The following is a 27,154-nucleotide window of genomic DNA, read 5'->3' on the forward strand; positions in this document are numbered from 1 at the left end:
AAGGGCACCCATTTTCAGTCAGTGAATGAGGTAAAGGAGAAAACGGTAGCGCTGATGAAGCAAACTTGCAGCACTACTTCCGACAATGGAAAATTCGTATGCAATGGTGGATAGATACAGGAGAGAGTATGTTGAAGGGGGATAACAATTAAGTTGTACAATTGTAACGATAAACCACATTTTTACAACCAGTCTCGTTATTTAATAGCCACACCTCGTATATTGCCTTATTGGTCTCGATCTCATACCAGACTACTTCAGCTGATCAGCCAACTTCCCACCTGTCTCCTATTACTTTTGGCTGCAATTCATCTGCTGTAATCAGCACCCCCTCCCCTCCTATCTTTTCGATCCTCCTTGAAAAGAGGAAACTTTTCATACTCTATCAGTAGCTATATCATCTGCTGTAGGTCAAGTCTCACTAATGCCTATAACTTTTGAGGAGGTTCTACTAATGCCAAAAAATCCTTCCCCTAGTTCCTGATACTGCTGGTATTAGCACACACACACCTAGTGTGTAGAAACTGCTGCATGTCCCACAACAACTTTACTTCCTGAATTGACTACCCCATTCAATATTGTTGCTTGAGAAACTACATTCTGCATTTTTTTTTTTTTTGGTCATTCTCACACTCACTTGCCTCATGGGTTCCTTTACACACCTGCATCCACCCTTACTGCTTAAGCTTTCCTGACTTTGCACTTCAGCATTCTCAATGAACAAAGCTCTCTAGACACCTAAAAGCATTTAGGCACAGTCCATCAATATTATAAAATCCTTGTTGTCATCAGTTTCAGAACATAATTCCACAAATATTACATCATTAATTTTGTGTGACCTGCATGTTGATTCATTTGCTATCAGTGCCCTCTTCAGTTCAATTTTATCATAGCATGGAAGGAGACATACAATCTTCACCTTCTCATTCTTCTTGTTAGCTTTGTCCAACAATTACTTCACATCCTTCCTAATAGAATACTTCACACCTCTCAGACATTAGAGCTAATCAAGGCAATCAGTTCTTTCATCTTACATTTCTCCATGCAGACTGCATTACTAATCTTATTAATTTTTGTGAGAGAGAGAGAAACAACATTTTGTTACTTTCATTAAGTACTCCTCTGATCAAATCTGTGTACAAAATTTTCTCTTTAACTTGCTTCTCTAATTTTTTATTCACATGACCTCTATTCTTACCCTCACATATTCTTCAACATTCAGGTGATCTTCCTTTGAGCTATTCTTCCCATAGTTGGAGTATGCCTTCTGAACTACATCACTCCAAATTCCCTGGTGTCATTGCAATGATGGAACAGATTTTCTATAACATCAATGCAATATTTTCATCTCAAAGTGTTATAACCTTACATTTTGCCATTAAACTTATAACAGTTATCCTTTGCTCACAATTACATTCTCAATCCATTTAAAATTATCTGCTGGATCTCTGTATCACCTTAATTTATGATTATCCTTCCCAGTTTTGTATCCATAGGAAACAAATAAATATTATTACTACTGAAATTATTCCAGATATCATTAATGAACTGATTAAAACCAGGCTCAAGTGCACTGCAATGCAGCACACTGCTCATTACTTGCATTCTAATGGATTCAGCTTCATGATATACTAAAATTTGATGTCTGTCTATCAATCTCCCTTTTAATCACATTGGCAACTTCATATCCATAATAATTTACTATAATTTATGTGTTAAACATCTACACAGTATTGTGCTGAATGTCTTTGCAAAATTCAGCAGCATTGCAGTATAGCTATTTCCTTTCTTCATTTGATCTGTCGCTTTATTACAGAAAGTGAGTAAATTAAAATGGCAAGATCCTTCATAAAGCATCCTCCTTCCCCAATGTGTTATATTTCTATCTATCTATCTATCTATCTATTACTGAATTCTTAAGCAACTTTTCCAATACTTTCTAACCAAAACTTTAAAATCCATCCAGAGATACTACTAATCTATAATTTGCTGCTTCGCTGTTGGAGTTTGTTTCTATACTGTGGAATAGAATAATAAAGAGAAGTTGAGCACTGTGGAATAGAATATGAAGAGAAGTTGAGAGACTGTGGTTTGCAGAACCAGGAGGAAAGGAGTAGAGGAGATAACATGATTGATACTCGATCGCGGAGCGATTTTTGGTCGATCTCTTGTGTATTCCTCCTTACTTACAAATTTAATTAAAATTGAAAACATAATATTTTATTTATCATTATTTTGTATTATTTTTAATTTGCTTTAAGTGTATTGCTATTGTTTATTTATTTTTCGTTAAAATTGTCAAATCAGTAATTTTCTTATAAGTCTGGGTAAATGAATTAATTTGGATCAGTGGAAGTCAAACAGCAAGCCGAGTGAATACGATTATAAGTAAAGTGTAAAAACTCGATTGTAGCTTAAATATTAAATATTCCAAAGCACATTACATAGATTTTTTACTTAGGTTAAGTCCCATGTGAATATTGTAAAAAAATAAACTTTGTTTGTCTCGGTATAGTTTGTATTGGATGTTTTTGTAAATAACTCTTTTGAAGCTAATTGTATATACTGCTTTAATAAGAATATGTTAGAGTGTTAAAAACAAAGGCAATGTTTTTGTCACTGAAGCTGTACATGGCGGCATTAGAAAGATTGCTATTGAAACTTGTATGTATGAGAAAGGCATGCAGGCTCTAAGTGTAAACATCTCTGAAGTCAGTCAGAAAGAGTTCAAACAACTTTCCGATGGCCAGCAACTTACAATCAAAAGAAAGTGGAGCAGACCAAAAGGTGTGCCAAACTTGAAACTTAAGATGAAAGACTCATACTGATTCTTTGGGGATTGCCAAACTTCATGCGAGGTCTCAGAGGAGGCCTAATAAAAAGAGACTGAAGGGTCCCGGTTCCAGAATTGCTGTCAGAGAGGAGGCTGTCCAGTCCAGAGTCGCCGTCAGAGAGACAGAGAGGCTGCCCGGATCCACGTTGCTTGAGAGAGGAGTTTCCCTTTTCCAGAAAAGAGCTTCTCGGTTCGAGATGTCGCTAAAGAGAGAGACTACTTCTAGGCCGCAGACAAGGTTTCAAATTGCCAAAAGGAAGAGTTCCAATTGACGGAGAAAAGTTTCCAGGCCAGGTTAATATCAGACATTCACCAGTGTGTTGCGTTTTCATTACAATCTGATGAATCAAATGACTTCACTGATATTGCTCAGTTAATGGTATTTATTTGCATGGCATTTCAAGATTATTTAAGTAAAGAACTTTTGAAAATTATACCATTATTGGGAAGGACTAGGGGAGAAGGCATTTTTTCGGCATTTAATGAATTTGTGAAACAACACAAACTTCTGCCATTTAAACTTGTGTCTATTACTACTGATGGTGCTCCTGCAACGATAGGTAATAAATCAGGCTTCATTTCATTATGTAAAAACGATGACAAATATCCAGATTTTTTAATGTACCACTGTATTATTCACCAACAAGTACTGTATAGTAAAAGATTAAACACAAATGATGTTTTGTATATTACATTTAAAATTGTAAATTCTGTTTGAGGAAAAGCCCTGCAACGGCGGTTATTTAAATTACAGGAAGATGATGATAGGGAACTTCTGTTGCACAATAATGTTCGTTGGCTCAGCAGAAGTCGATTTTTAGAAAGATTTCTTGTAATAATTAACGATATAAAAATTTTTCTTGATGAAAAAGAAGATATTTATCCACAATTGAGTGATAAAGATGGTTGTTACACTTATCATTTTTAGTAGATTTCTGTACGAAATTAAGCAATTTAAATTTAGAGTTACAAGGTAGAGATAAAAATTTAATTGACATGTTAAGTTCAATAAAAACTTTTCAACAATACTTACTTTTATTAAAGAAAAATATAAATAACTGCGAATTTAGACATCTCCCAAATTTATTAAAATTTTTTGAACAAAATCAAGAAATACTTCGTCATGATTAAAAAGAATTTATTTGTGAAATAGAATTAGTTGAGGAAGAAATAAATTCAAGATTTAAAGATTTTAATAAAACTGAAATGATTGTATCTTTTATCAATAATCCATTTCAAGAAAACTTGAACATCACAGAAATTTCAAATAAAATTAGTGGGCTGTTTGATATAAACGAAGCTGAAGTAGAACTTGAGATAATAAACATTTAGAATAGTTTACATTTGAAATAAATAAACAATGAAGTCATTTGAAGTATGCACATGAAAAATTCCCAATATTAACTGATATTGCATGAAAAATTCTGTCGTGTTTCAGATCAACATACTTGTCAGAATTCGCTTTTTCAAATATGACCGGCATAAAAAATCAATTAAGAAACCAAATTACAAATGATCATTTGGACGATTGCTACTTCTTCATATCAACTTGACTATGAAAATATTGCGAGGTCCAAACAATGCCAAATTTCACGTTAACTTTTTTTTTTTTTTTTTTTAATCAACCAGCATTTCCTGTAACTTGCGAGTTTGCAATCAATCTGTTGTTTTTTCTAAGTTTGGTTTTCCAAAATAGAGAAATAAATATTTTATTCCTATATATATTTATATTTTTTTTTTCTATTGTATTAAAATATTTGTTGTATTAAAATAATTAAAAGTGATAAATAAATTTTTAAATACACAAAGTTTTTAGTTGTTTATTTGTGCGTAATCAGATATCAGGTTGGGGGAACGTGATCTATATATGAGAGTAGATCGCCGAATAACTTTTTATAGAAAAGTAGCTCGCATAGTAAAAAAGGTTGAACACCACTGCCTTATAACATGGTGAGAGGTGCTTTTAAAAAGAATGTAAGATAATTACTGTAGACTCTCACTACAGAAATTACTGCTGTGTGAATTCTCTCACTATAATGAACTCTTAAGGAGTCCCAGCCAAACCTCATAGCATCAATGTTAATGTTTATTATTATTATTATTATTATTATTATTATCCTAAGACCCCATGGAGTCAGAGACTCACCTAAAAGATCTGTTTTTGTCATATATACAGCTTATCATACCATGCCTTAAACATATTCAAATTCTCTTCAGGCACTAGGCTTTCAGGAAATGCATTCCAATCATTCACAACTCTCCATGCAAAAAACCTGCTTCTCACTCCCTTGCTCACACCTTCCTTATACAGCTTCCAGGAATGACCTCGTGTTCTCCAAAATGTCCTACCATTTTATGAAAAAACTTTTCAACATTAATCCTATAACAACCCCTTACCAACTCCATCATATCACGCCCTCTTCCTCCTATCCATTAGGCTCTACAAATTCATTGTCTCAACCTTTCTTCATATTCAACATTCCAGAGATCAGAAACTATTTTGGTCAATTACCACTGGACTTTCCCCAACATCTCTTCATCTTCTTGAAAACTAGGTAACCAAATCTGTGCACAGTAGTCCATATGTGATATAGTCAGAACCTAATAAAATGGAACCAGAATCTCCTTACTTCTACAGGTCATTGTCCTCTGCATCATTCCAAAATTGTTGTCATCACAATTTTGGTAATATGTCCTCTAAATTTCAGATCCTTATCCATCATCCCAAGATCTCTTATTTCCTCCACCTCCAATAATATATCCCCACCAAGAGTAAATTCCACATATCTTTGTTTTCCAATTTTTAAAACTTTACATTTAGCAACATTGAACTAGCATCCCCATTCCTGTACCTATTAACTCGGTCTCTTCTAGTCTGAGTGAAATTCCCTTCTCTTTGATATCCCTGAACATCTACATCATACTTCAAGTCAAATTCACATGGCCACTCTCTTCAATCAGTGATAAAGATACCATATCAGTTACAATCAAATCTTTTGATGTCATGACTAAATCCCAAACTCTTGAATCTTGTGTTCCTTCTACTACATGTTGCCTAAGACATTTGTATCTCAAGAATTTCTTTCATTCCCTTATTACAAAATGAAGTTTCCTCTTCCCAATTTATATTGCTGTACTTAAAATCCACCATAATGAGAATGCCTTCTTAACTTGCAAAGCTCAACTGCCTGAACATCTCCTGCTCTTAACTCTGTATTCTCCCTGGCTTATAGAAACACTTCACTTAATATCCTGTACTGTCTATCTTCGCCTTCACCATATGCCCTCAAAATTATTATTATCATTGCCATCCAAATTCTGCATTCCGAGAGCAATGCAGAATTTGGAGGGCAATTGCTTATCAAAAGCAATACTCCATCACTGCATTTGCCCTTCCTATCCTGTCAAATAATGCTATACCCAGCTACTTTGATTCCTGTCTGTATATACACTTATCTAGCATTCTATCGTGCCCATCATGGATCATCAAATTTCCATACATCACATCTCTTACCACTCTGTTCTTTCCTTGCTCACCTGCATCCCTTACACTTTCTTCTCTGACACTTTTTCTCCTTGTTCTCCCACTTATCTGCTTTCCTGTCATCTCTCTCTCTCTCTCTTTCTATCCCTTGTTGTGCATTGTCTCATCTTCATCTCATATCCTTTCTTACAGTTCTATTCTATTCTCTATGCTTCCATCTTTTTCATAACTCTCTGTTGGATTCTAAATGAAGAGAAATGAAAATTGTTAATACTTCTTTCAGAATCCAACATAATCCTCCATGTCAAAGGCAAGACTTGTAAGTATTATTTATTGTTTGTCTCTTGCTTATAGTGTGTTATTTATATAATTGCCTTGAATTTTGTTTATTATTATTTAATAATATAATCTTAAGTAATGTAATAGTAATAAAAAGGCTCTGTATAAAAATATTATTCTTTTAATTTACTTTATTATATAATAATATTATAAGAAGCTGTGCATGTATGTTATAGAATTTGTGTTTATTATGATTGAATGTGATTTATATGAACTATAGATTATTTCTTTATTTGTATTTCTGAAAGAGAATGTATATATGTAAGTTTAATGTACCCTATGTGAACTATGATGTTTTTTTTTATTTATCATTACTGAAAGAGAAAGTAATTTTATGTAATTCTTCTGATTGGATTTGATTGGCTGTTGTCAAGGGAACAGAGTTAATTTTAGATAGTGTGTGCGTGGAGCGTGAGCTATGATATTCAAAGGGAGAAGAAGTTGATATAAGCTGAACTAGCTAGAACCCGATTTTGGACGGAAAAATGAACGTATTTAATTGGAGAACGAAAATGAAACAGAAAAGAAAGCTTATGGACAGCAAGGAGTCAAGTAAGGGGTTGGCAGTAATGGGGATTTGGGAAATGCCGTAAATAGATTATGAAAGGACTGGGAAATTAATAGGCAATTCGGAATATTTCTACGGAATTCTAAATTCTAAAATTATGATGAATTCCAGTTGGTTGTTTTGAAGAAGAACACTGCAAGGCTGAATTTAATGCATAGTAATAAATAAGGAATAAGTAGATTACCTAATATGAGTGCGTCATGACTTATGAAGCTCTATGTTTAACATTTCAGTTATTATAGTGAAGATTTCTATTGAATAGTGTTGCTTTAGAGTGATAGTTAACTACAAGATGTAACCCAGTAAGAGCAGTCCATTTTTTTTATATTTCAGCGTGAAGATGTAAGAGTTAGCTCCGCCTGATATATCTTAACTGTGGTGTTCTACTAAAAATAGCTGAAGTATGGAGCTTTAAATTGTTTCCCCCCTTGAAGTGATAACTGCCTCATAATTAAATTAAGTGTTAGTTGACTAAGAGAGAATTAGAGAATTCTACTGTAAGAATAATTACTGTGAGATTTTGTAACATTGAACTGTGTGGACCATCTTCAATTATTTGGATGAATATAGTATTGACAGCTGAATGTGCGATGCCTAATTTTTTATGTTTGTTATGAGTATTTGGACTAAGCTGATTTGCATTTTCTTGTTTTTTAAAGTTTTACTTAAATGTACATGTTCTATAACCTTGTATTAAATGTTTATTTTATTGGATTCAATTTGTTGTTTGCCTGATTTTTCTTCATTGCACCGCTCATAAAGTTTATCGGACCTTGTGGAACCCTTAAATATTTATTTTAAACTCGGCCTGTAGAAAAGTGAGATTGCTAAAGTTAGTGGATGATTGATTCCACTATATTATATAGACTAATCTGAATATAGCGTGGCACAGGATAATATAAATTTCTCTATATTTGGATTAGTAATCAACCAACAATTAATTAAGATAATAAAAAACAGATAATTTAAATAAGAACTACGTTCTAACAAGATGGCGGATTCAGAGCCAAATAGTACGACTCAACACTCTCTCTCTCTCTCTCTCTCTCTCTTTCTCACTCCTGCTTTCATTCCCTTTGCATCCATCATTTCCAGTCTCCAAATCTCTTCTTTCATGCTTCTTAATTCATTCCTTATACAGGATAGCCCAAAATGTACCGACAAAGTTTAAATCCAATTTTCTCTGCAATTAGCTGGTATAATTAGAAAAAAACTTGACGAGCACATTATAGCCATCATGCCATTTGCGTTTTCTTTTCTTTTTGCAGTTTATGAAAAATGTCAGTCAACACTACTGTGCAGCAGGTATTCATCATCGAAGAGTAAATTCGATCATCAGAAAGCCCCGAAAAGGTTAGAAAAGCGCTTCAGGTAAAGTTTGGTGTCAAAGTTGGACCAGACAGGCACACAATATCAAACCTTGTCAAGAAATTTCGCAAGAGTGGGTCAGTGTTAGACGATCACTCTTAAAGTGGCAAGTCTTCAACAGCAAGGACTCAAAGAAACATTGAAAAAGTTTGGGGAAACATTTGAAAGAAGCCTGAAAAAGTCTACCAGGAGAGCATCTCGGGTGTTAGGGATCAAATGTAGCAGTCTTCTGTGAATGCTCAAGGAAGATCTTCATTTGTTTCCCTATAAAATCCAGACTTAACAACCGCTCACAGAGGCGAACATGACAGCAAAATTGGACACTTTGCTAATGCAATGATCAGAAGAATTGAGAACCAAGAAATTGACCCTGGTCTCATCTAGTTTTCAGATGAGGCACACTTTTGGCTTGATGGGTTTGTGAACAGGCAGAGCTGGTGAATATGGGGATCAGAAAATCCGTATGTTTCAGTTACTTCAAGTCTTCACCCAAAACGTGTGACTGTGTGGTGTGCCTTGTCAAAAGTTGGCATTTTTGGACCTGTTTTTACTGAGGGGATTGCCGTATCTGCACTGAGGTATCGAAACTTGCTTGAAAACAATTTCATTCCTTTCCATCAGGGCTTCTATGGTTTTGGCCTCACGAGTCACTTTTTCATGTCCCCATCACATAGAATCCATTTTCCAGCTTCTGAATGAACATTTCTATGGGAATGTCATTGCTTTGGATTATCCAAAGCATTACGGAAGTGGAATTGACTTTATTCACCAGACCTCAATCCTTTGGAATTTTTTTTTATGGGGACATCTCAAAGACAAAGTGTATCAAAACAATCCAAAGACTTTGAAGGAGCTAAATTCATCTACCGAGAGTGAAATCTTGGCTATTCCAACAGACGTCCTCCACAAGGTGGTGTACAATTTTGTGATATGATTGTGGAAGATTGTTGAGGATGAAGGTAAATATATTGAACATGTTGTAATATAAATGGCATAAGATGTAAACCTTAATACACTTTGGATTCGTATGCCTCCTTGTTAAGGAATAATACAGCATTAAATTTGGTAGGTACATTTTGGTCCACTCTGTATGTCCCACTTCTTTCATTGCATCTAACTTTGTTTCTCTCCAAGCAATTTACTCTTGTTCAATGTTCATCCTTCCAATCAACATCATCTTCTAAAACTACACTATCTTTCAAACCTACTACACATACTTCCACTACATTTTATGAAGACATGCAATCTCTAGTCTCTCACCTGCCACATTTCTAACTACCCAGATGCATACATGCTGCAAACACCACATATCGAAAATCCCATAGTATTCTATGTAAAATGTAGTCCTTAATGGTGGAGGACTTGCTGATAAGCCATTTGAAAACTGAATTGCAGTTGCCACTATTATTTGAACACTGCACAAAGAATACTAACAAACTATACTAAAATATTATGTTTAAATATAAATTCCACAAAAACTGATCTTTTTTTTTTTTTTTTTTTTTTTTTTTTGCTGCTACCTCATAATATGCCCGACTATAACCTCATCCTCTGGCTGTTTTTAAATCAAAAAGAGTTTTTACGTTATATAGCAAGTAGTATGGAAAATGACTATGGTAGGCTGACTTTAAACAGCAGTGGTAGGAAGATAACAGTAGCAAAAGAAATAATTGATTTGCTGAGTGATCATTTTGCAAAGGTGCATCATTCAGGTGGACATTTTGCAGTTGCCGTTGTGACAGATGTATATGAAATTTGAGGTGCATGAACAGGAAATGTTCAGCATATTGAAAAATAGCAATATGAATATAGAAGTTGGACTGGATGGAATGTCAACCCATGCATTATATAAATGTGCAAGAGAATTGGCATTGTCTCTGATGAAGTTGTTCAAACTAAGTCTCAGCTGTGGTGTGGTTCCAGGGGAGTGGAAAGGAGGTAAGATAGTTCCACATCCTAAAGGTGACTCCATGATAGAGGTAGAAAAATACAGACCAATGAATATATCAGAAGTGGTTGTGAAAGTATTGAAAAAGTTGGTTAAATGCAAAATCTATGAGTGGGTGGATAGGGATGTGATATTCTATAGTGGGCAGAATGGCTTTGGAAAGGGTAAGTTTTGCCTTAGTAATTTATTCATGTTTTATAATAAAGTAACAGTGAAAAGGGATAAAGGAATAGTTAGACCACGATATTGCTGGATTTTGCAAAGGCATTTGACAGAATATCACATAGAAAAATATTATAAAAGTTGGAGCAAATGGGAATAGATATGAAGCTATAGTTCGCCCACCGTTTCCAGGTCCCTGCTTCGCGTCTTTCCAAGAATAGTCGATTCATGCTGAAGGGGAGAAAAAAATGAAAGACGTCCGAATTGGTCGCCAACACGCGAAATCACGTGCTTTATAGGTAAAATTTTCCAACTGTTATACAAGCAACATAGTTAACTACAATAATCATAAAAGAAAGTTAATTTTCCGACTGGTAATAATAAACAGCTCATCCCACTATACGGACTGATTACCCTATTATTGGAATGGATTCTTCTTTTTCTGAGATGCGCAGAAGTGTCGAGGGACCTCAAATCGGTGGGCGAACTATAGTAGCATGGATAGGGAGGTAGCTGACAGATAGATGCTAGAGAGTAGTATATGGTGGAGTGGAATCTAGAATAAGGGTGACTAGTGAGGTAACTCAGGGTTCTGTAGTAGGGCAACTACTCTTTAATTTGTATATCAATGATATAGGGAAAGATTTATTGGTGGGGACGACATAGAGGGCGCTAGTGGGTCAAGCGCTACGGACGTGTTTTGAAGAGCTCCTGATTCAGATAAGTTTTACTAGGAATAATTAAGTATATATGCGTAATTGTTTAAGTAAGAGCGGCTGTAAACGTTGTACGCTACCGATATTATTAGTGTGGGTTTTTTTTTTTTTTGCTTAAACTAAATACGAAAACGTTAATATTAGACCTAGTAACCTGCAGAGGAAAAAAAATAAAAAATGGCGGCGGCATTGTCATTCCATGATTTTAATTTGGATTTCAGTTGGTTCGTTAAGTGTGAGGTCTGTTATATGTATTCCTTCGATTACATAAATGATTTGTGAATGTTTAGTGCGGATGGAAGAAGGGTGTGTGCAAAATGTGACCTGAACGAGGAATTGATGAATGCGAATATGAAGTTGATGACAGAAAGTGCTAGTACCGATTGTGTCGCGAGTGCACGTTTGAAAGAGAAGGATGATGGGAAAGACAGGCGAAAAAATGTTAAAAAATCAGGAAAAAAGAAAAAGAGCGATTTGACAACCGTAACGGATGTTAAAAGGGACGAAAGTGAGGCGGATAGAAACGAAATTGAGAGAACGAATGAAAGTAGAAACGGCGTGATGCAGAAATCGCAAGTAAAAAAAATCGAAAGAATGAATGATAGCGAAAAAAAGAATGACTTATGGCGAAAGTTGGACGCATGTTGGAACGAAAGTACTAAACCAAAGAAAGATGAATGACAGTAAAAGTGAGAAGAATGATAGCGAAAGTTGGACGCATGTTGGAACGAAAGTACTAAACCAAAGAAAGATGAATGACAGTAAAAGTGAGAAGAATGATAGCGAAAGTTGGACGCATGTTAGTCCGAAAGTACAGAAACAAAGAAAGATATGTGAGAGTGAAAGTGAGAAGAATGATAGTGAAAGTTGGACGTATGTTGGACCGAAAGTACGGAAACAAAGAAGGATGAATGAGAGGGAAAGTGAGAAGAGGGGGTCGAGAGTTAGAAAGTTAAAAAGATTTAATGATAGAGTGAATGTGTCGTGAGGTTCGGAAGGTGAATTGGATTGGATGAAGCAAGAAATGAAATGGATGCGGAATGAAATTATGAGAATTCAGGTCAAAACTATTAAAATAAATCATGATGGCATGAAAGAGTTAACAAAAGATGAGCGAGTGGCGTTGTATGGCGACTCCATTATTAAAGGTGTGCTAGAGGATAAAATGCACAAGGTATGTTTTCCAGGCAGTAAAATGAGTAGAGTGATTGAGGCATTGAATATGAGGCGGGAACAAGCAAAAGAGTTGATTGTAATTGGTACAAATGATTTGAGAGAGAACAAAGAGCATGTCAAAATGAATGTCAGGAGACTGCTTGGAAAGATAAAGGAGAATAGTGTGACAGGAAGGGTAGTCAGTGTGTTGCCTAGGTATGATTGTGGTGAAATGAGGCGGAGAGCAAGGATTATGAATGATATTCTGGCTGAAATGTGTGAGGAGATGGGAGTACAGTTTGTTAATGTGTGGAATGAGTTTGAGGGACGAAGTGAGCTGTATGGGAGCGATGGACTGCATTTGAGTGGTTATGGTGTGAGTCGCTTGGAGAGACTGCTGCTGGAAAGTGGAGAAGTGAATAGAGAGAATGAATCAGATCAAGAGGGGAGTAATGTGGAAGAGCAGGAGAGTAAGACAGGAGAGATTGAAGGAGTGGAAATGAATGGGGAAGTGAGTGGTATGAGTATAGAAAATGAGAGAATGGGTGTGCAAGAGGAGCAGGGAAACGGGGAGGCTCAGGGTGGACAGGGATACACAGCGTGAGAAAGGTGGATGCTCCTAGAGGAGGTGAGAGCATGTGTAGGCAGGAAAGTAATGGGATGATCAGGGATCAAAAGAAAACAGATGGAATTGCAAAGGGTTCTAAAATGAAGAAGCAGAAAGGGAAATGGCCCCAGTCCAGCATGGAGAGATCACATCGAGTGAGTGGTATCAGTGGAACTAGCTGTAGATCCAGAAATGAGTTGTTGTGTTTGTATACCAATGTTAGAAGTATAAGAAACAAGGCGGATGAAATGGTTTTACTAATTGTGTCTGTGCACCCAAAGATTGTCGGAATAAGTGAGACATGGTTAGATGAGGATGACATCCTGACAGGAATAGAGATGGAAAGGTATGATGTGCTTCGTGAGGATAGAAGGGGTAAAAAGGGAGGGGGAGTGCTATTGATGATAGAGAAAGAGTTATGTCCATACAAGGTAGAGATGCAAGAGGGAAATGGGGCCAGTGGTTTTGAGGCAGTATGGTGTGAGATAGAGGTGAATAGAATCAAATACTTGGTGGGATGTTGTTATAGACCTGGTAATGTGGATGGTGGTGATAGCGAAATGTATAATCAAATAAGCCAAGCAAATAAGAAAAGGGTGATCATTATGGGTGATTTTAATTATGGCAATATAGACTGGAATGAAGAGATAGCAACTGGAAGTAAAGAAAATGAGTTTCTTGAGTTTTTGAGGGATAACTACCTCAGACAGTATGTAACAGAGGGCACAAGAGGATTAAGGGTCTTGGATTTGGTCATCTCATCGGAGGATGTAATTATCAATGAGGTATCAAATCATCCACCAATTGGTGAAAGTGACCATGAGGTGATTACTTGGGTGGTTGCCAGCAGTGCAAGGACCCCTATGAAAAAAGGGCATATGTGGAACTACAAGGGGGGTGATTATGAAGAGCTCAGGAGACAGCTTGCAGGTGTAGCATGGAATGAGGAGTTAGCTGGAAAAGAGATCAATGCAGCTTGGGGGATTTTCAAAAAATATTTAGTGGATGCAATGTCTAAATGTATACCACGGGTGAGAAGGTTAAATAAGGTAGGTGTGAGATGGATGAATAAAGAGATTAAGCATGCAATACGGAGAAAAAGGGCATTGTGGAGGCAGCATAAGAGAAGTGGAAGTAACCAATTTCATGAGGTCTACAAAGACCAGGCAAGGAGGGTGACTTGGTTGGTGAGAGTAGCTAAAGAGAGGTATGAACAGCAGTTAGCTAATGAAGCTAAAAAGAATCCTATAGAGTTCTTTCGATATGTAGCCAACAAAAGAAAGAATGATTATGGAAGGATGACATTGATTGGAGGAAATGGTATAAAGACAGCTGTTGCAGAATGTGTGGTGGAGATACTTAATGAGCAGTTCATAAAGATCTTTCAATCTTGTGAATGTGACTTCATGGAGAGATTAAGAGCAGTTGATGATGGGGAGGAGAGACTGACTGTAAGTGAGCAAGAGGTGTTTGGGGAGTTGAGTAAACTAGATGTAAATAAGGCTGTGGGACTTGATAATATATCACCACGTATTCTGAAGGAATGTGCCAGAGAGTTGACACCTGCCTTGACATATTTTTTTAATACGAGTCTTGCACTTGGTCAAGTAACTAAAGAGTGGAAGGAGGGCAAGATTGTGCCACTTCATAAAGGAGGTGATCGAACTCAAGCATCAAACTATAGGCCTATCTGTGTGTCAGGTGTTGTGGTTAAGTTGTTGGAGAAGCTTGTGAGAACTAGGATCCAGAGTTGGGTTGACAACGATGGTATAATCTTTGATGGACAGCATGGATTTGCTAAAGGGAGGTCGTGTTTTAGTAATCTACTTACTTATTACAATAAAGCGAGTGCTTCCTTGGACAGAGGAGAAGGATACACAGTAATATATTTGGATTTCGCATAAGCTTTTGATAGAGTAACTCATGATAAGTTGATAGTCAAACTAGAATGGATGGGGTTGGATATTAGATTAGTGCATTGGATTGGAGACTGGCTATCTGATAGGTATCAACAAGTTGTGTATGGGGGTGCAATATCCAGGAAAAGGAAAGTCACTAGTGGAGTGCCTCAGGGATCTGTTTTAGGGCCATTACTATTTAACTTGTATATTAATGATATTGGCGAAGATTTGGATGGAGATATTCAGTTGTTTGCAGATGATGCAAAGTTGGGACGAACCATAAAGAGTAGTGAAGATGTTGTGGCTTTGCAGAAGGACTTGAATAAATTGAGTGATTGGGCAAGCAAATGGGGATGTGAGTTCAATGTTGCAAAATGTAAGGTTTTAAAATTTGGAAAACAAAGATGGGATGCAGAATTTATGCTTGGTGAGAATATATTGTTGGAAGTAGAGGAAATAAGAGATCTGGGAGTGATAGTAGATAAGGATCTAAAATTTAGGGGACACATCGCCAAAATTGTGAAGACAACACAAAGACTTCTGGGAATGATGAGGAGGACACTGACGTGTAGAAGTAGGGAGATTCTTGTTCCATTGTATAAGGCTTTGATTAGGCCACACATGGACTATTGTGCCCAGATTTGGTCACCTGGTTTTCAGAAGGATGAAGAGATGTTCTAAAGGGTCCAAAGGCGACTGACTAAGGTAGTTTCTGACCTCTGGAATGTCGAGTATGAGGAAAGATTGAAAAGATGTAATTTGCAGAGTCTAGTGGAGAGAAGGAAGAGGGGAAATATGATGGAGACCTACAAGTTGGTAAGGGGTTGTTATAGGATCAATGGTGGAGAAGTTCTACAGAGAATAGTGGGAGATCAGAGGAGAACCAGAGGTCATCCCTGGAAACTGTATAAAGAGGGTGTGAGTAGGGGAGTGAGAGGCAGGTTTTTTTCGTGCAGAGTTGTGAATGATTGGAATGCCTTGCCTGAGAGTGTGGTGTCTGCAAGGAGTTTGAATGTGTTTAAGACCCGGTATGATGAGATGTGTGTGAGATAAAAGGACCTCCTAGATGAGTCTTTGACTCCATAGGTCTTGTTTAATAATAATAATAATAATAATAATAATATGCAGTTCTTTGCTGAGATTGGAAAATTGGATAAAGGTGATTTAGATATCTTGTAGGAAGATTTAAATAAATTGTGGGCAAAGGATAATTACTGTTAATTCAACATTGCAAAATGTAAGTATATGCATTTAGAGTTGAAAAGACTACATACAGTGTATCACATTGATGGTACTGGAATGCACGAAATTGATGAGGCTAGGCACTTGTGGATAATGGTGGACAGAGAGTTGGAATTCAGAGGGCATATTGGAGAAGTTAGTAAAATAGCTCAAAGGATTACTCAGATGTTGAAAAACATGCTAACAAGTAAAGTTAGAGAAGTTATTATCCCTCTTTATAAGTCTATAATTCAGAGCATATTGATTACTGTGCACAAATTTGATCAACTAGGTTTCTTGGTGATGAGCAGGTGGCAGAGAGAATTTAGATATGAGTGACCAAGCTGGTGACAGATCTGTGGAATTTTCACTATTAGGATAGGTTGATGGTGTCTTGGTTACAAAGTTTGGTTGATAAGTGGAAAAGAGGAGACATAATAGAGACTTAAGGGGTTGTATAAAAGATTGTATAGGAAAATTTTCCATATATGACAAATAGTCAGAGAACTAGTGGTCATCTGTGGAAGTTGTGTTAGAGTGTGGTTAGTAAGGGTGTGTGGAGTTTAAGGAGTGGTATGATAGGCTTTTGTGTGTATAACAATTAGTTATAATCTCCCACGACGAGTCTCTAGACTCCATGGAGATACTGTATTAAAAAAAAAAAAAAATCAGCTAACACCTTTTTATTCCCTTATAGGAAGTAGGTGAGGCCTTTAAACCTTATCTAGCTTTTGGAGATTGAGTGGGCAGTTCAATCTCCACCATTAGCCAATCAGAGATTACTGGCCCATGACTATCCCTAATTATAGGTGGCATCGATGAAGAGATGAGCAAACAAGTGCTGTCATCTCTTAGTACCTAACCATAACAGGATATGGTACTGTCTGAAATAATATGGGTTCTACGGTCATGAATTTTCTTGTTCTTGATTTTATGGGACAAAAAACCTACCTGCCTGCACCGAGATTGACTAACTTGGGAACTAGTTGAAGGTAGGCTTAGAAAAAGTTCCTCCAGTTAGCGACTAGACTTGAACTTCAGTCTACCTTTGGTCCGCCTAGCACAGAGGATGCAACACCACTTCCACTGAGCTATACAGGCCTTTAGATACCGTATAATAGTAATAATAACAATATATAATTCTGACATTATGAATCATGATACTCTCCTACTAAATCATTCACAGTTTGATTTATGTATAACCAGCTGAAAAGAAAATCTTATTGGCAAAATTCAATCAATATAGGATTGATTGAAAGTCTATCCTTTTGTAAAATAATTTTTAATAATACTTTTTTTCATAAGGTTTTGTTTTGACAGTAGTCGCTCATTTGCTGAAGTGAGAAGTGTAGAGGCATCTGTATAGAGTCCAGTAACCGACAGTCATAGGGTAGGTGATCAACTGTTTGCTGAATGTGTGGAAAAACAAATGCTGCATGGTGATTCAAAAATGTATAATCTGTGTATGTAGTGTTTTAATCTTCCTAACCTTCCCTGTCTTGTTAAGAGCATGGTTAATCCAGGAGATATGGTATCCACTTTTGACAGAAACCTGCATTTGAAGGTGGTAAGAATTACTTTCCTGTTGATCTGTTTTCAGACTTTATTCTTTTTTATCATGCAGTTATACTTTGTTATTCTTTGTAAGGGAAATTATGGAAAAATGCTGGGAATTTTGAAGAAGCCTATTTATGGAATTTCTTGATTTGGAAAAGTCTTTGAGCTGAACAGGAAAAATGTTTGAGAAAGTTTGGAAATTATAAGCATAGAAAAAGAAGAAATGGATAAATTATTTTATTAAATAACTTTAATGATAATAATAATTACAAGAGACCTGCAAGGTGTCAGGGACTCGTTGAGGTAGGTCACATACCACTCACAACATGTCATCGTTGTAATATTCTTTTCAACCAATGATTATATACAAAACACATATAAACTGGCTTTAATTGGTCGGAGGTTTTTTTTTATTGTAAAGTAATAGCCTACTAGTTTTGCTGACTTGACTGTTGGGGCAAACAAGGTGACAAAACAGCTTAAAAAAGGATCAAAAAACAAGCTAAGAATATCAGGTTAAAACATAAATGAATGTTAAATATTATCTAAATTCAAATAAAATGCTACATCAAATGCATGTAGCGTGTATGTTATCAGTCATTGTTATACATGTATGATCTATAATTGGCAGCAAAATTGAACTCCAATGTGTTGAGTGATCTTATGAGACTTTTCCATATGTCACCAAGGATCATCCCTTGGTTTCTGTTCAGGCTGCCTCTTGAACGGATAACTACTGCAGCTTCTTTGATGTTGCGGGAATGAAAATCTTCTTCCAAGAACGGCATAGTACTGTTATCCCATTCAATGCTATGATTGGTATTAGAAAAATGGAGTACCAAGCCAGAATTGTCTTCTCTGTTGTTATTAACGTCCCCCGGTATGTTCTTTTTTTCTTATCTCTAGACGTCTAGAAGTTTGCCCTATATAATGTAAACCACAAGAGCAGGGAATGTTATAAACACCAGGATGTTTATAGAAAGCATTTTTGTCCTTCGGTGATCTTAACAAGTTGCAGATTATCTTTATCTGTTTGAAGGCCACTTGGATCTCATAAGATTTGAGCATTTTAGCAATTTTCTTTGAAACAGTCCCAGCAAAAGGAATGGAAATTGAAGATCTGTAGTCGGTTTCTTGAGTTTTTTGTTGGGATGGGTTGGAGAAAAGAATCTTATTTATGAAATTTTTTGGATAGCCATTGTTAGTTAGAGTTTCGAAGATGAGGTCTAATTCATCTTTTAAAGCTTTGTCATCTCTTGTGATGCAAGCTGCTCTCTTTTTCAACATATGTAAAATACTCAACTTTTGTGAAATGTGATGTGATGAAGAAAAATGCAGGTAATGGCCAGTGTGGGTCGGTTTGCAGTAAACCTTTAGGTCAATATTCCTATCCGTTTGTTTTGTGATTAAGAAGTCTAGAAACAGTAATTTTCTTTCCCTTTTGAGTTCTAAGGTAAACATGATATTTTGATGAAATGAGTTTATTTTAGTTAGTGATTCAAGTAGTTCTGCTTCTGTATGTTTCCATATGATGAAAATATCATCGACATATCTCCACCATACTGATGGTTTTGGATCTAATTGTGACAAGAAGTCTTTTTCAAACTTCTCCGTAAACAAATCAGCACATGGAGGAGATACAGGGCTACCCATCGCAAGACCCGATAGTTGTTTAAAGATCTTTCCGTTCCATTTGAAGTAGTTTGAAGTGAGACAATGTCTATAACCACTGATGAGACCTCAATAAAGGTTGAAACCGGTCTGGGTAGTGACCCTTCCCTTAATGCATAGTATTATACATGTCCACAAGGAGATGTGCTTTGCATTGTGGGATACTAAGGCAAGTGATGAGAAGTTATACCACCTTTCTCATCACTTGCCTTAGTATCCCACAAAGCAAAGCACATTTCCTTGTGGACATGTATAATACTATGCATTAAGGGAAGGGTCACTACCCAGACCAGTTTCAACATTTATTGAGGTCTCATCAGTGGTTATAGACATTGTCTCACTTCAAACTACTTCAAATGGAATGGAAAGATCTTTAAACAACTATTGGGTCTTGCGATGGGTAGCCCTGTATCTCCTCCATGTGCTGATTTGTTTACAGGGAAGTTTGAAAAAGACTTCTTGTCACAATTAGATCCAAAACCATCAGTATGGTGGAGATACGAATTTCCCCAGTCCTGAAAATACTTCAGGTGCAAACTTTGTTAGCTTACACTTGGATAAAGGATTAAACAAAATATATAATTTGTAGCATAGCCAAGTGAAAAAACTTCCATCAACTTATCTCTAATCCAGAGAATTTTAATTATAAGGTGTGACACCTTTTGGCAATTGGTATATGGAAATAAGACTTCTCCATTACTTCCACCTTAGTATCACCTCCTCTGGGTCTGGCTCCCACTGATGAGACCTCAATAAAGGTCGAAACTAGTCTAGGTGGTGACCTTCCCTTAATGGATAGCATTATACATGTCCGCAAGGAGATGTGCTTTGCATTATGGGATACTAAGGCAAGTGATGAGAAGTTTTACCACCTTTGCCACGAGTTGTCCCAGTACTGAAAATACTTCAGGTGTAAACTTTGTTTACACTTGGATAAAGGATTAAACCAAATATATAATGTCTATAAAGATGAGCAATATCTTGAGTAAATAGATTATCTATGATGGTTATGACTTCATCTACTGGGACATTGGTAAACAAAGACACAATCTCCAGGCTAGCAAGTATATCTATTTCTGAAATGGAGATGTTTCTCAGCTTTTCAATGAAATGTTGTGTATTTTTTAATATATGTGTTCATATTACGAATATGTGCTTTTAGAAAATAAGCTAGATGTTTTGATAGTAGGTAGGTAGGAGAGTTTATGCCATCCACTATTGGACGAAGAGGTATTCTGGTTTTGTGAACTTTCGGTGAACCATATAATTGTGGTGTCAGTGAATGTAATGACTATGATTTCTTTTCTTTTTGATATATTGGCCAATTGTCCATATTGCGTAGTAGGTTTTTTGTTTCTGTGTGGTTCTTCCAGGTGGGATCTGATCAGCACTCATATTTGTAAATTTAGGGACACAAAAACACACGTGTTGAACAGATTATTTTATTAATTACTAATAACATAAAACTTGATATATATTTTTATATATTTTTTATTTATTTATTTTTTTTAATTATTTTATTTTATTTTATTTATTTTTATTTATTTATTTATTTTTTATTTTTTTTTAATCACTAGAGGTCAGGCTAGGAAAAAGGATTTATTAACTACGTAGATTTAGTTTACTGGTATACAGGGCATGAACATGTAGCTTGGTTCCTTATACAGTTGTATTCTTCTGATGATGACCTCGATATAGAGGTCAAAACGTCAAGTTTTATTTTATTAGTAATTAATAAAATAATCTGTTCAACACGTGTGTTTTTGTGTCTCTAAATTTACAAATAATTCACAATAAGTGGATGTGTCTGAGAACAACTCTGAGATCTTTGATGTATAATCTCTGGTGTTTAAAATTACGGTGGAATTTCCTTTGTCTGTCTTAAGGATAATCATTCCATCGTTTTTCTTTAAAGTTGTTAGTGCTCTTTTCTCGGAAGGAGGTGATGTTTCTGTTCGGTAGTCGTGAAGATGATAGGATGATAGCGGTCGTCAATCTCAAGTATTTAGCAATTGGTTCAGGTAGAGAAAGAAGTGCCTTCTCTACGGTGCACATAATATCAACCTCTGACACCACGATTATATGGTTCACCGAAAGTTCACAAAACCGGAATACCTCTTCGTCCAATAGTGGATGGCATAAACTGTCCTACCTACCTACTTGCAACAAAATGAACAGAAGTTTTTTGGGTTATCTTTAGTTTGCAGAGCCAGTTTCATTTCATACCACACTTAGCTTTCTGTAAGTTAATAATTGTTGTAAATCTTCAACAATAATAATAATTATTGTAACTGACATCATCCTTATGTACACAATTTACAAATTATCTTTTTCTTAAAAAATCTCTTGCTTAATAAGACTGTATATCCATTTTTGTTTATTCTTCAAACTCTAGGGGGACACATTCATATACTGTATCACTCATGTATTTTTAAACAATTCACATGCAATGCAGATATCCTTTCCATTGAGAAACTGATACCATGGGATTGAATCCAGTATTCTCCTCAGTTGGTCTCATACCATAAATAATTTCTCCAGACTCTTCATACCAAACCCAATGAAGAGCAGGCTGTCCCTGTTATATATATATATATATCTTCTTCCTTCAAACTCACTCCAAATATTCAAAAACTAACAGTTAATAATGCATATATTAGCTGTTTATGTTTCAAACAATTTTTATATAATACTCTTTAGTTATGCAATTCAAATGAAGACAGAAATACAACTGATATTCTGATCTCCTCCTTCTGCAAAATATTAAGCCTTATGGCACATCATCATCAACAACCATGGGTCCAATTTCCCGTAGGTGTCTGATGCCATCTTGATATGATTCTTAAATTGCATTCTAGTTTGTGCAAGATGACTCAGTTTGTGTATAGAGTTTCTGCACCATTTGACGATGTCATCGCTCCATTCTCTGTTTGGTCTTCCTCTTTTGTTTTTATCTTCAATCATTCCAAACAGCAATGTTTTTAATTTTTTCTCATCATTCATTCTACATATATGGCCAAATAGATGTAGTTTTTTTTTATTATTTTTTTGATTTTTTTGATTATTTTCTAGATCAGGTTTTCTTTTGGTTGTATTCGTCTGTAGATTTCCTCATTGTTCACTTTCTGTATCCAGCTTATTCTCAAGATCTTTCTATAGCACTTCCTCTCAAATGCCAATATCCTCCTTTCAGATTCCCTCAGGAGTATCCAGACCTCGCTTCCATAGAGCATGGTGCTGAAGATACAGGTTTCTACAATGTGCAGTTTAGTTTGCATCTTTATAGCTCGGCTCTTCCATATTTGTCCATGGCTTTTAAAATAGTTGTTGCTTTGGCTATTCTAATTTTTATCTCTTTTTTGGGGTTCAAGTCATGCGTCATGTGGCATCCAAGATATGTGAAGTGTTCCACATTTTCCAGTTGAAATCTGTCTATCGTAACTCTGTTCAGTAACTCCTGTTGTCCGAATATCATTGTTTTAGTTTTTTCAAAGTTGACATTTAGGCCATATCTTTTTCCTTCTGTGTATAGTGTTTGCAATGTCCGTTCCAGCCTTGCTGTGTATTCTTCAATCAGGATGATGTCATCTGCAAAGCACAGGTAGTTTATTCTCATGCCATTTATTGAAATGCCTCCACCTTCTTCTTTAATCATATCTAGTGTTCTTCCCAGATGTGTGATGAAGATGATTGGTGATATTGGGTCCCCTTGTCTTGTGCCTTGACTAGTGGCAAACGAGTCTCCAGTCTCACCTGCTATTCTGATTTTTGCTTGTGCTTGGCTGTTTATATCTTTCAGCAGGCAGATCAATTTATTGTCCACACCATAGGATTCCAAGACAGCCCATGTTATATTTTGGTCAATATTATCAAATGCTTTTTGGAAGTCCATGAAACAGCAGTATATCTTTTTGTTCTTTCTTCAAGCTTTCTCTGTTATTAGTCTTAGTGCAAATATTTGTTGCACTGTACTTCGATCTTGTCGAAATCCAGCTTGCTCATTAGGAAGATGTGCCTCCATATGACCCTTCAGGTGTTCTGTTAGTATTTTCATCAGCACATGTTGCAGCCAATTAATAAATATTATAATAGGGTGGTTAATCCTGTCTGCAAGATCTGTATGCTGTATTAGATTGTGAATTTCCTGTATTCTTTGGTCAGTACATGCATTGTGGGGTGGGGTGGGAAACCTGAATTACTAGAAGAAAAACTTTACACATCTGTATATGAACTGGCTAACTCTTTTTGAAGGCATTTCATGAACCTAGATGGGATTTGGAAAGAGGTCTTTCTGGTGAAAGTGCATCATTCAGAAGCTCCTGAATTTCTTAAAGTCAAGTTAAAATAGATGAGTATTTTAGCTCATTTTAGAGTATTATATAAGAAATTAAGCTAATAGTTACAGTTGAATCCTTAATATGAGACTCAATTGTGTATAATATACAGTAACATTTTTTTTTTCATTGCAAATTGTTTTTAATAAACAAAATAATAATAAATTGAACTTGTATTGGTTAAATGTTTGCTGACCTTCTTTCATTTCCAAGTCCTCTTTGCTTGCATCTTTCTTTTCCTCTTCTGATCCTGCCTGGAGTGAAGAACGACTAGTTTCCTTGGACGGTTTTTCGATTATCACTCCTTTTTCTTTCAGTTCTTTAATATCCTTCAGTCCATTGAAAGACTTGTTACTAATTGCATCTTCCTCTTTTTGTGGATGTACCTTATTGCCAAAGATTTCCTTTTCCTGCAAAATCAACATCTGTTACCGTGGATAAGACAGGAAAGCAGTAAAGTGATTTAATCATATAATATATTAATGAATGTCATAAATATGTAATAAATCTCAACTAAAATTAATACATATTCAAAAAAAGTTTATAGTTCTGTAATTAAATATAGGATTATTAAATATGGTTTTTACAGTTTGAAACATTTATTAAAAATTATTATAATAATTAGTTTTAAACTCCTTATCATTCTTGAAGCTTATTAGCATCATGATCATAACCACTTTCCTGATTTGTACCTTCAAGGGGGGAGGGTGCTACTATGACAGCACTACATGATTAACTTTACATTGTTATTAATCTCATATCCACAATTTTCTGAAAAATTAGTCTATTACTTGTCAGCACTCCGATATTGTGATATCTAACATTTTGTGCTTCTAAGGAACAACGAACTGAATCAATTTGCCTAGATCTCGGTCTTCGTCTGGGTCTCTTTCCTGCTATCTTGGCATCAAGCACCTGTTTTGAAAACCTTTCTTCACCTAGTCTATTTAAGTGGCTATACCACTTTAGATTAGCTCTGCTCACACATTCTAGAATGCTAACAGTGCTAAGTTCCTTCCTAATGTCTTCATTTTGAATATGATTCTACCATTGATGCATTGTGATCTCTAAACTTTGATCAAGTGGTTTATTTCTATACTTAAAACTGGTTCGAACACTGTCTTTATACTGCTAGTTTGGTGTTTTGGTTAATTTCTCTCTCATTACATGTAAATTTATTCAGCTGACTATCCATCATAGCAGCTTTACTTATTCTGTTGTCTATTTCCATATTTAACTTGCCATCTTCACTAAAAGTAATAATTATTATTACTATAATTATCAATCAGAACCATGAGTCACAAACCTCATGATGGGAGACCCATCCGAAACAACACAAATTCTATCATACAACTCCTTGAACTGTCACCATCCTATCAGGGAATGCATTCCACGATTCAACCACTCTCCATGAAAAGAAACCACTCATCACCCTCCTGCTCACTACTTCCTTTTGCAACTTCCTGGAATGGTCCCTTGTCCTTGCACCTTTTGCTTGTTTTAACATACAAAATAATTGTCTCGATCATATCACCACTCCTTCTATCTACAAAACTTTGCAGTTAATTAATCTAATAAATCCCTTTCAAATCCTGGGAACCAAATCTGAGCACAATTCTTCTATTTCTGCTGGTCAGCATCCTTCTCAGTATTGGTGAAGGTAACCCAGTCATCTGGGTTACCTTCACCATTGCAATATGTCTCCTGAACAGAATGCATTTCAATCAATTGTCACCCCAAGATCCCTTGTCTCCCCCATTCCTCCAGCAAAGTTCCTCAAAAAGAGTATGCAGCCTTCCACCGATGTATCCCAACATCAAGACTACATTTAGCTGAATTAAACTGGTATCCCCATTTTGTCCATCTCTCCAGTTTATTCAATTCCTCTTGCAGTACTACCACATCTGCACTATTACTAATAACCCTTCCCTGCTTTACATCATCAGAAAACAACTGAATATCCCTCTGCAATCCATTGACAATGTTATTGATATAAAGGTCAAACAATAGCCACTAGAGGGCTACATGGCGTGTAGTGTTTGTAGAGAGCTCCTGAACAGATAAGTATTATTTTAAGTAATAATTGCTAATTTGTTTGAATCTTATGTAGTATTATTTACTTTTCGTATCTTAGCATGTCTGTGTGATTTTTGTGTGTTTTCTGAGTTATTTCAATTAGTAATTTGATAGATATGATTATTAGCGTGAAGTGCACATGGCGGCGATAAAAAGGAATAAAATGGCATCCAGATTGATCTTTGTCCAACAATTTTAATATAAAGGATTTTATTCAGTGTACCATTTGTGAAATGCATGCTTTGAGGAGAGCGGTTGGAGTCTAGTTAAGCAATGATAGTGGAGTGAATGTGTGCAGAAAGTGTAAGGAATGTGAGGATTTAAAGTGTGTTTCAGGTCGTGAGAGTGATATCGTTGTTGAATGTGAGAATGTAGAAAATAGTGATATGCGAGGTATGAATAATGATATTTGCGAGGTAGTACCAAATAGCTGTGAGAGTGGCATTGAAAGTAAGAATGAAGGTGAAAATACAGAACGAATGAATGAATTGATGGATAATAAAAATGATGAGACAGATGCAATGAGTGAGATCGCACGGTTACGCAAAGCGATACATAGGGCAAATCAGCAGCTGGAGCATTGGCAAAAATGTTTACCGAGCATACCAACTAACAAACGGCAAAAGTATGATAAGAAAAATAAGAGTATGATAGTGAGTGTAAACAAAATGAAAGAGCGAGTGTTGTATGGAGATTCTTTAGTTAGAGGTGTGACAGATGAGAGTTTGACAAAATCGTTCCAACCTGGCGCGAATGTTAAGCATGTAAGCGAGTCAATTAGAATGCAAAAGCAGAGGGTGAAAGAACTGATAGTAGTAGCAGGAATGAATGATTTGAAAGGAGACAAAATGAGAGAGGATTTGAAGGAATTACTTGAGGTAGCAAAAGAGAAGAGTAAGAGAGTTAGGATGGTGAGTCTGTTGTCGCCGTATGACAACAGACTCACCAGAAGGAGTATGGAAGGAGGGCAAAAATTGCTAATGACTTTATTCATGGATTATGCAGGAGGAGTGGTGTGGAATTTGTGGATGTGTGGAGTGAATTCGATGGACAAAAGGATTTATATAAGATGGATTGTTTACATTTGAATGGATTTGGTGCACGGAGACTTGAAAAGGTGTTGTTCAATGAAGTGGAAGTGGATGTGCAGAATCAGGGAAACTAGAGTTATTAATAAGAGGCGGGAGGGAATAGATATGCAGACTTTAGGAAGA

The 27,154-nt window shown here is 36.0% G+C and overlaps 1 protein-coding gene across 1 annotated transcript in view; it reads right to left on the bottom strand.

Annotated features, from left to right (window-relative positions):
* Positions 1-27,154, bottom strand: part of LOC150098179 (sodium channel protein para-like) — a 1,334,265-nt gene that overhangs the window by 271,230 nt on the left and 1,035,881 nt on the right. The window contains 1 exon segment of the mRNA XM_090406598.1: positions 24,061-24,268. Coding sequence (XP_090262724.1) covers positions 24,061-24,268 — 208 coding nt within the window.

The sequence above is a fragment of the Typopeltis vanoorti genome, chromosome 16 (genome assembly GCF_054136105.1).
Source record: "Typopeltis vanoorti isolate ZY-2024b chromosome 16, IOZ_Tvanoo_1.0, whole genome shotgun sequence".
Lineage (NCBI taxonomy): Eukaryota > Metazoa > Arthropoda > Arachnida > Uropygi > Thelyphonidae > Typopeltis > Typopeltis vanoorti.